This window comes from Synchiropus splendidus, chromosome 17 (assembly GCF_027744825.2).
Source record: "Synchiropus splendidus isolate RoL2022-P1 chromosome 17, RoL_Sspl_1.0, whole genome shotgun sequence".
Lineage (NCBI taxonomy): Eukaryota > Metazoa > Chordata > Actinopteri > Syngnathiformes > Callionymidae > Synchiropus > Synchiropus splendidus.
Window position 1 is genome coordinate 4,735,681 of NC_071350.1, and position 10,299 is coordinate 4,745,979.

At 41.3% G+C, this 10,299-nt stretch overlaps 1 protein-coding gene and 1 long non-coding RNA gene across 5 annotated transcripts; one reads left to right on the top strand and one right to left on the bottom strand.

Moving 5' to 3' along the window:
• Positions 1 to 126: 126 nt before the first annotated feature.
• LOC128748667 (uncharacterized) lies at positions 127 to 8,089 on the top strand. 4 transcript variants are annotated; one of them, XR_008412818.1, is made up of 7 exons: positions 127 to 311; positions 804 to 925; positions 2,090 to 2,199; positions 2,431 to 4,939; positions 5,172 to 5,456; positions 5,819 to 6,111; positions 6,420 to 8,089. It is a non-coding gene; the product is annotated as an uncharacterized LOC128748667 (long non-coding RNA). The 4 variants fall into 4 exon arrangements; XR_008412819.1 differs by having other exon boundaries at positions 5,415 to 5,456; XR_008412820.1 differs by having other exon boundaries at positions 2,431 to 2,555; positions 4,048 to 5,456.
• On the bottom strand, positions 1,971 to 4,346 carry LOC128748666 (transcription factor 7-like 1-B). Its single transcript, XM_053847615.1, has 5 exons — positions 4,033 to 4,346; positions 3,747 to 3,793; positions 3,411 to 3,558; positions 3,214 to 3,321; positions 1,971 to 2,775 (listed from the first exon to the last, which is right to left on the bottom strand). Exons 1-5 carry the CDS (start codon positions 4,273 to 4,275, stop codon positions 2,560 to 2,562), a joined length of 762 nt encoding a protein of 253 aa, XP_053703590.1. The 5' UTR covers positions 4,276 to 4,346; the 3' UTR covers positions 1,971 to 2,559.
• Positions 8,090 to 10,299: the final 2,210 nt, after the last annotated feature.

Sequence of the window (10,299 nt, forward strand, 5' to 3'; positions counted from 1 at the left end):
TTTCTCCAGATGAAAGCCACGACTCTGTGCCCAAAAAGCTCCATCTTTGTTTCATCTGACCACAGAACGGACGACCAGAAGCTTTGATCTCTCTTTACATGTGTCTTTGCAAAGGTCAGTCAAGCTTTTACATGCCTTGGTTGAAGCAGAGGGGTCTTCCTTGGTCGACGTCTATAGAGGCCACTTGGGTGCAGTACCCGCTGGAGTGTCTGCCTTGACAGAGTCACAGCGCTCAAACTTAGTTAGGACAGCCTTGGTAGTCGTCGTTGGATTGTTTTCAACATTCCGCTTGATTTTTCTGGCAAGCTGAGGTGACACTATTGACTTCCGTCCACGTCCTTTGAGGTTTTTGACGGTGTGAAATTTTTGTACTTCCAGATGGTACACCATTGCTACTGGCACCTGAAATTGGCATTTTTTTTTGTGCCCTTTCCCTTCCATTTTAGCATTTACAATGTGTGTTCTCAAGTCCTCACTGAGCTCTTTGGTCTTTGCCATGGCAAGTCTTGTGTTGACTTGAAACTGACTGAAATGTCAGACGCAAGTCAACTTTCATAGTGAGAAAACTGGTTAAAGAACAAAATGCAAACTCTCGCTTAGTAGCACCGGGGTATTGATAATATGTGACAGCTTTAACAGTGCTGATCTCGGTGACATCTGTGCTACTCACTAAATAACCTCTTGATAATCTGTCTACGTTTTTGATTGTTTCTCTTAACGCTCGGGGGTTGCGTGAGAACACTAAAAGGAAAGCTTCCTTTCTTTTTGTCAAGCAGTTTAACTCAGATTTTGTTTTTCTTCAGGAATCTCACTCTGTTGCACGGGATGCATCTTTTTGGAGAAGTCAGTGGGGAAATACTTTACGGTTCTCTCATGCAACAGAACGATCTGGTGGAGTAACTACTCTTTAAAAACACTTCTGGTGGTGAGGTCTCACACACACATTGTGACCCAAATGGTCATTTCATCTCACAAGAAATTACATTCAGGGAAGGAATTTTAATCATTTCAAACATCTATGGTTATAATTAAAAAAAGGAGAACGATGTGCTTATATCATCCATTACAGCCATACTAACATATTTATTAATAAAATATCCTGAAGCGGTCTCCCAGTAGTAGCCATAAATCCAATGCAAATCTGGTTACTTTTATTAGCACCTTCAATCTTGTTGATATCTGGATATTTAAGAAACCGTATCCATGGAGCAGTGTATCTGGCTCCAATCTGTCAAGGATAGACTTTTGGTTAATCTCAGATAACCTTGAAAAGGAAGGTGTGACTGTAGACATCCTACCCCTCTTACTGACCACAACGTCATTTTTATTAAAATTAATGCATCTCTTTCAAGAACTTCAGGCTACAACCTTTGATCGTGAAGTTCTGGATGAAGGCTAAACTTGAGAATAAAGCTCAAACTGGGAACTTTTAAAGTATGAAGTCGGTATGTTGTTAAGGAAAAGTGGGAGTAAAGCTGTTCGAATAAGGAGAATGGAAGAAGAGAATCTGGTGAAAGACAAACACATTGTGTCAAAAATGTCCTAACCTTTTAACAAATGAGGATAAATTAGATATAAGAAGATTGCAGAGTAAACCTGACATCCAGATGGTACACCGTTGCCACTATTGACTTCTGTCCACGTCCTTTGAGGTTTTTGACGGTGTGAAATTTTTGGTACTTCCAGATGGCACACCGTTGCTACTGGCACCTGAAATTGCCATTTTTTTGTGCCCTTTCCCTTCTATTTTAGCATTTACAATGTGTGTTCTCAAGTCCTCACTGAGCTCTTTGGTCTTTGCCATGGCAAGACTCGTGTTGACTTGAAACTGACTGAAATGTCAGACGCAAGTCAACTTTCATAGTGAGAAAACTGGTTAAAGAACAAAATGCAAACTCTCTCTTAGTATCACCGGGGTATTGATAATATGTGACAGCTTTAACAGTGCTGATCTCGGTGACATCTGTGCTACTCACTAAATAACCTCTTGATAATCTGTCTACATTTTTGTAGAGCGAAGGGCGCATTTGTTAGATCATGGACTAAATGGCTTGAGGAAGGAGAACAAAATTGACATTATTTTTTTCAGTTTAGAAAAGCAACGAGCAAAAAAGAAATCTTTTACTTTAATGAGGGCATTGATGTTGAAGTGGACACCACAGACAGGCATCCATCCATAAGGAAAGGAGGCAGCCAAAGGTTAGTCTACTGTTAGTGTAAGGTTAAGCTCTATGGAGCACAACCTCACAATGTTTATCTCCCTCATTGTCAGTGTTTTCCCCTGGAGTTTGTAGGGGACTGGTTCACAAGTCCACTGGTTTGATTACAGCTTCATATGCATTTCTCTGCCACACACAGATGCACAACAAAGTTTGGTGAAGCCAACTGTATTGTACTCCAGATGATGAAATGTGCCTCTCTTGTTTTCAGGAGCTGCTCTTATGATGGATGTCTCTCCTGCACCACGTCGCTGGGATCCATTGTTGGCAAGAAAATGGCGCGGAAGGCAGATGTTTCCACAAGGACTTGTCAGCACAAAAACAAAGAATAAAAAGGTGACTAAATATGAATTCCCCTGGCCGAGAAACCGGTCCCCTCTAAATTGCTAAATTCCTCCATGAAGTCGGGTCCATAGAGTTTGCTTAAGTCTGGCAACTCAGCAGTGATAGATCCAGGGTAAAAATCGGCTACAAAGCTGTCAAGACAGGATCGACCTCGGGGGGGCTGGCAGTCCTGCTCTTGTGCTTTTGTGCTCCTTCTTCTTCTCTTCTTAATCTTAAAAAAAAAAAAAAAAAATCACTCATTTGGGATTTGAACTTTCTTCCATCAAATTTCAGTATTATGAAATTAAAAGACCTCATAGCGCTCATGCTGGCTTCTCCACAGTTTAACTGAAGTGAAGTCACTTTCCAAATGCAAAACGAATAAATAATTGTTGTAATTAATAATACGACAGCAGTTGTTCTTAGTGCATGCTTTCGTTGTAACTTTCTGTCACCCCATGCAGCTGAGCATAAAGTGACATTGAGCACTGAGTAGTAAAGCCAAAGATTGAACAATGAGTGCCATCTAGTGTCCATCAAAAGTTAGTACATGATCATGGAGCCTCTTCAGCCCATCAACACTGGCTTTCAACAGGCACTCACAGATGAACTAACTAGGGTTTGGTCATCCATGTCAGTAACAACATGCTTTAATGTTGCACATGCGTACCGCGTGTTCGACCCTGGGGCAGTCTAGGTGTTGCTGTTCATGCAGTCTTCTCTCAAGCAGGGCTCGCTGGTAGTACTCCTCCTTCTGCTGGGCAGTCAGAGACCACCACTGTGGACACATGGCAAGACAGAATTGAATTGGGTGATTTGGATAAAAGGCAACACTCGCTGCATTTCGTTTGAAGCCCACACACCCACCATCTGTCCCAGAGCTTTACACACTACAGAGCCGTTGCTGATCTTCATCTCAGCTGCCACCCTGGACCTGTTCTCCCTCATGAACAGCATAAAGGAGTTTGGTGGCTTTTTGTTGTCCGTCTTTAAACGGGCTGCTTTTTTCTGTTCCCTGGTTGAAGAGAGACATTTGAAACTTGAAAACACAAAACAAAAACCAGACATTCAGTACAGGACAGAAATTCATATAACCGACACACAAAAACAGTTCACGTCTCTGACACTCGCCAACAGATTCAAAACGATTATTCAATATGGTACAGTAATATGAGAAAATGTGTGGTCAACTGAACAACTTACAAGAGTCCAGAGGCATCCAGAACGGTCCCATTTGGACTCCTCAGCACCTGAAAAGCATCAGCACAGTGTGAAAATACATCTAACACAAGCACCCAATCCTTGTTTCTGTTGAGTTGTAACGACAAATTGACATTTTGTTTGAGAAAATGTGATTTCACGCTTGATATAATCCAAAACGTACAGACGTGATCAATGTCACCGATCAAACACACGAGGTGACACTAAGTTTAGACTGTGCAGAATCTAGTCCAAGTCTCTCGGTTGGTGTTCCTCTGTCTTCTCCTACCTGTTTTGTCTTCAGCGAGGGGATGCAGATGACCTGGTTGCCTTGGGCGTCATGAGTCGGTGCGTCCTTGGCACGTCTGGGAGAAGCCAAACCCACACCTGGCTGAGCCCTGTTTGGTCCAGACTGTTCCAGTGGGACTCTGGGATGATCGTAGGTGCAAACGATCATGCTGTGGCAGGAAGATGGAGAATGGTGGAAACCTGGATCAACCGATGACAGAAAGTTGGTGGCGGCGAGCTCCATGTCTGACCGGAGAGTAGTGAGAACAAAATCTAGTTCAGACTCAGACGTCTGTCTTTGATGCCTTTAGTGCTGACGTCATTTTTTAACGGTCATCGATCAGTGCTTCGTATTTTTTTAAACTCGGGATGCAATGACGTCCAAACCGTCGCGTGCGAGTACGAGACCAGTACAAGATGTACGCTGTGGAGAGGCAACCAATCACAGACAAGACGGTCGAATTCAGGCAACTCCATACTGGAAGTGACCGCATGCGGTATGACGCCGTCAATTCTCGGACGGGCTCGTTTTCGTGTTCACGAGTCCTCGTTCGTTACGACCAGAACGAGTTGTTCGAGTCGAAATATAGAGCGACAGAACAAGGAGCTAGATCTCTGCCACCGACTTGAGCGAACGTGTCTTGGTTCAACGTCACATACGCGCGCGCTCAACCTCGGGCTGCCGAGTTCGAAGTGTCATACGCTCGCGCTCAACTCGTGCACATGAGACTGCCACCATAGTCAGCCAATCACTGAGCTGCCGCTTGAAGTCCTCTGCTCTTATTGGCTGAAACTCTCCACCATTCACAAGACGCTTCAGTGGACGGGGAAGGCGGGTCCTGCTGCAACTGAATCCTCAATTAAGAAAAATGGCGCGCGGCAAAGGAAACAGCGCTCAACAGCCTCAGGTGAGTCATAGTCTTAAACGTTTTCTTAACCAATGGATTTGTTATGAAACACATGGAATGAATGGAGATGTTGAAAGATGCACGGTCCTCTACATGATGCTCATTAGCCCCGTTGAGGAGATGAGAAGCTCAGCAACAAGTTAGCATGAGGCCCTGAAGCCAAGTGTCAGTTCGAGGAGTCAGGTTCGCTCTTTGGTTGACGTCCCTCTCTAAATTAACCACTTTTTTTCAGGGGGGACCCCCGCAGTTTTACTGGATTTATTGGACACACCAGTTATTTTCATATTATATTCATATTTATTTATTTTTGCTCATATGATCGTCAAATGTGATGTGTGATTAATATAAAAATAAATCAGACTGTGTTCAGTCAGTTAGTTTGCAAAGCAGTTTTTATTATTATGGACTTGTTTCTGATTCGCTGAACAGTTCATGCCAGCATTCTATGAGCAACTAACTCTGTTGTCTTCTTCAGTGTTCAGAAGAGGAGCTTGACAACAACCCATCACCTCCCCATGTAAGTGATATTGAGGCATCCCTCGAGAAATGAGAAACAGACATCTTTATTTCACATCAAATATTTGTTTGTCCACATTCATGATTTCAGAGTTATTATGAATGCCCCTGTTGAGTGCAAAAATAATTTTAGTTTTACACTGTGCTTATTGTGCTTTCCTTTTCTTTAATACATACAACATTGTGATATTCGGTGGCGTGGATGGTTACTCAAGGAAGGTAAAGAGAAAGTTTAAAAACAATGTAAAACCATAATGCATACAAATAAGTGATTTCTCTCTGCAAAGATTTTGTATGTTTTCAAAAAAACATAAAAATGACTATTTTTGCACGTTTGTTCATTCTCTTTTTTTTTCATTTCAGGCCTCGCAAGACACAAGATTGTCTTCCAAAATCAGTCCAAGCAGTGGATTGACACACCAATTTATGTGGAGACATAAAACAATGCACAAAATGACCTAATAGTGCTCCAAAAAAAGACTTGACTCCTCAGACAGACTGGAAGACACAGTTTCCCAAATCCAAGTGCCTCACCTGTGTGGAAACATTGCAGCAGTACCCAAGCCCAGTTAAGGAGGTCATACAGGAACACACCTCAAGATCTGGAGAGATAGTAACTAGGTACAGCCAACAGCCTATGTCATCGAAAAACCATAGTAAGTGGCCTTTATAATACTTGCATTGCAATAAATGACATGTTTTTTCTACACTTGCTGCCATATGAAGGCAATCTGTTTTTATATTGTGAAATAAATTCTGTATTTTCTCAGCTTGTTTGAACAACCCGCATGTTCTTCATGCATCGCATTATGCCACATCAAGTTGTTTTGAAAGGGGAGCAGCAACTCCCAACATCTAGCTCAGTCATCATGTTCTGAATGAATTGTTTTATTTGTTGAACTGCAAAAGTATATCTGTCATTGTGGATGCCATCAAGCAGTCACTGTTTTTTTCTATCATTTAGGCCTGCGCCCCAAATAAAAGCAATCATCAGTCATCAGGGTGTTGTCAACAGTGGAAAATCCCCAGCACTTGGCATCACTGATCCTGAAGAGACTTGAAGAGCTGGGAGTTCCATTTGAAGACAGCAGTGGCGACAGTCACATGACAACATGAAAGGCAAAAATAAGGGGGCGTTCAAGGTTTTAATTGAGGTGAGAGAGTCCCAAAGCATGTCGCTATGTGACTGCGCAGATACCAGCCAAGACATTTGTTTGGAAATGAATGTGGTGCTTGAGGTCAGCAAAGGTGGCTTTTTGTTGTCCGTCTTTAAACGGGCTGCTTTTTTCTGTTCCCTGGTTGAAGAGAGACATTTGAAACTTGAAAACACAAACAAAAACCAGACATTCAGTACAGGACAGAAATTCATATTCACGTCTCTGACACTCACCAACAGATTCAAAACGATTATTCAATATGGTACAGTAATGTGAGAAAATGTGTGGTCAACTGAACAACTTACAAGATGCAGACGACCTGGTTGCCTTGGGCGTCATGGGTCGGTGCGTCCTTGGCACGTCTGGGAGAAGCCAAACCCACACCTGGCTGAGCCCTGTTTGGTCCAGACTGTTCCAGTGGGACTCTGGGATGATCGTAGGTGCAAACGATCATGCTGTGGCAGGAAGATGGAGAATGGTGGAAACCTGGATCAACCGATGAGAGAAAGTTAGTGGCGGCGAGCTCCATGTCTGACCGGAGAGTAGTGAGGAGAACAAAATCTATTTCAGACTCAGACGTCTGTCTTTGATGCCTTTAGTGCTGACGTCATTTTTTTAACGGTCATCGATCAGTGCTTCGTTTTTTTTAAAACTCGGGATGTAATGACGTCCAAACCGTTGCGTGCGAGTACGAGACCAGTACAAGATGTACGCTCGTGGAGAGGCAACCAATCACAGACAAGACTGTCAAATTCAGGCAACTCCATACCGGAAGTGACAGCATGCGGTATGACGCCGTCAATTCTCGGACGGGCTCGTTTTCGTGTTCAGGAGTCCTCGGTCGTTACGAGCAGAACGAATTGTTGTAGAGCAACAGAACAAGGAGCTAGATCTCAGCCACCGACAAAGCTGTCAAGACAGGATCGATCTCGGGGGGGCTGGCAGTCCTGCTCTTGTGCTTTTGTGCTCCTTCTTCTTTTCTTCTTTATCTTAAAAAACAAATGGGAAAAAACAAATCACTCATTTGGGATTTGAACTTTCTTCCATCAAATTTCAGTATTATGAAATTAAAAGGCCTCATAGTGCTCATGCTGGCTTCCCCACAGTTTAACTGAAGTGAAGTCACTTTCCAAATACAAAACGAATAAATCATTGTTGTAATTAATAATACGAGAGCAGTTCTTCTTGGTGCATGCTTTCGTAACTTTCTGTCACCCCATGCAGCTGACCATAAAGTGACATTGATCACTGTGTAGTAGATGAAAACACCCCAGGAATAGTTTCTTTATTTTAACCCGAAACTTCCACCTGGACTGCACATGCTCGTACAAACAAACACAGATTTTTGTAAATCGGTTTCTTGATATGCTGAATGTGTGAAGGTCTGTTTTGTCAGGTGAACTGTTCTGGCATTTGTGAATAATAGTGTGTTTTCATGTTTTGTATATAAAATAAGTTTAGTCATTTGTAAATAATGTTGGCGTGTTTTCATGTTTTGTTAATAAAATGTAATCCTCATAAGAGTTGTGATTCAATGAAAAAGACTTATGTTTATTTGGTTGCTATAAACCAAGTTAACCACTGAGACCTCGTAGGCAAGATAGAAAGCTCCTTACATAATGCACAGAAAAATCCAATTATTTTATTTGAAATCTTGTGAAAATATATTCAAATATAGTCACAGGTAGTGAATTAATGAAATCACTTATAGTGTAGTTATGATCCATTACATTGTCAAATCGCGGTACATTTATATATGGATGGACAACACAAAGCATGAGAAATATACAAGTGAAAACGACAAAAATAAAAGTTAAGTAAGGTAATCACAAGCAAAACAAAAAAAGGATGTATAACAAATTACATGTATGAACGCTAGGGGGCAAAATAGTTCAAGTGGAGCGTTTAAATTGAGAGCAAGCAGTGATTAATTTTTGTGCTTTTTGGTTGAATGTTTAATTGCATTGAAATATTGTTTTATTTCAATGAAGAAACCATCTGAGGAGGGGGATCTGTGAGTAGCTTTGGATTTATGGATATGGAACTTGGGTGAGTTTATAATAAAATTAATAATAAAATAGGCAGAACATAAGTGCTCTTCATACAAACCAAAAACGACATTCTTCCAACATAATTCAAAATGAGTTATTATAAGTCACAGTCACAGAAACCTTCACAACAGGTCACAGCCAAAATAGATGTAAAGTGGATTCAGTGGAGGATTTACAAAAATGACAAGTGGTGTCAATATCTTTCTGAAATCTTTTCTTAATGCATTCTTTGCTGGGTTAGATTCTGTGTAGAATTTTAAAAGAGATTTCTCTCACTTTATATTATGAATCAAATACTTATGTGGAAGGAGCTTCCACTCTACTTTCTCAAACTGGCTCCAATAAAAAAAGGATGTGTGGTTTGGTACAAACGTCTCCCTGAAATAGCCGTCGTACTAGTTTGTTCTTCTTCAAGTCTTTTTTAAAACAAATCCGTGTGTACTTGTATGTGTGTAAGTGTACTTATTGGGGACAACAAGGATATTCGCTGAGCATTGATTCTTGGCTGGTCTTTGTATAACATACATACCCTGAAGATACAGCACCAAATACTTTGGCATATTCACCAGGTGAAACAGGAAGGTTAATTTTTTTTACTTTCATATGAATTCCTCACGTGACAGAAGTACCCCTGGATCATTGGAAAGTTGACCAACAAGATATATGTTATTCACAAAGCAGTTTTGCAGGAAGATGGTTTTTTGTTTAAATAAAATATCCTTGTTATTACAAATATAATATCTATGTGGAGAAAAGTTGTGGATCGGATTGTGGTCGAGAACCGAGGTACCACACTACTGTTTAATGATAACTCATCTACCCATCACTAATGTAAAGCTACTAGAACATCTCCACTCCTTGACACTTGAGCCTTCACTTTTGTGGCGCATCAAAAGCCTGTGCAGGTATAGATCACCAAGTCTGTTCATAGACAGGCTAAGAAAGTTACGTGCAGACTTACTGTAGTGCCACATGGCACCGATGTGAAGTGGGTTCGATTCCAAGTCAGGATGCATAGATTTTGTTGCAAGCCAACACTCACAGAAGTTTTCATGGATTTGACTGTACACTGCATTTTAAACTGTCACAAGGAATGAGTGCGTTGGCAGAGACATGCGTTGACTCAGGGCTTTCGAAGTTCAGATTTTGACATTGTGGTTTCTTAAATCAGATGACTGGCAGGCTGAAAGGCTGCAGTACTGTGTGGTTAGATGAATCAACAACAATCTCATCTGCATTTTCACAAGAGAGGGTGATACATAATTCACCAAGCAGAAATTTACTGAAATTAAAAATTCAGTAATTTTTCTGATTGTTTTACTAAAGCATCCATATGCACTGCGGAGCGACCTTCATCCTGGCAAATGTACGTCAGGTCACATCTGGCTTTGTTGACAACCGTATGTTTACATTATGCATAGGGTGATACTCTTAATATCTATTTTCCATTTGTTCTTATTCTTTTTAACTTTGCTTCGATAGGTAACATTAGTGATGGGTAGATGAGGCTTCATGAAACAGTACTGCAGGGTTGATGAAACAGTGTCCTGGTTTTCAGAGGCCACTAGATGGCGCTCTTGGCTTAGAAATAATCATGTTTTATTGTTAAAGTCCAAACACTTTACAGCAGAGAGTG

What these genes read in the sequence shown, in the direction of transcription:
- LOC128748666 (XM_053847615.1), bottom strand. Translation starts at nt 4,275, where the DNA reads ATGGAGCTCGCCGCCACCAACTTTCTGTCATCGGTTGATCCAGGTTTC. An exon ending in CTGGATGCCTCTGGACTCTT is followed by an intron (nt 3,559 to 3,746) that starts GTAAGTTGTTCA and finishes CTCTTCAACCAG; the next exon opens with GGAACAGAAAAAAGCAGCCC. An exon ending in GCCCCAGGGTCGAACACGCG is followed by an intron (nt 2,776 to 3,213) that starts GTACGCATGTGC and finishes TTTTTTTTTAAG; the next exon opens with ATTAAGAAGAGAAGAAGAAG.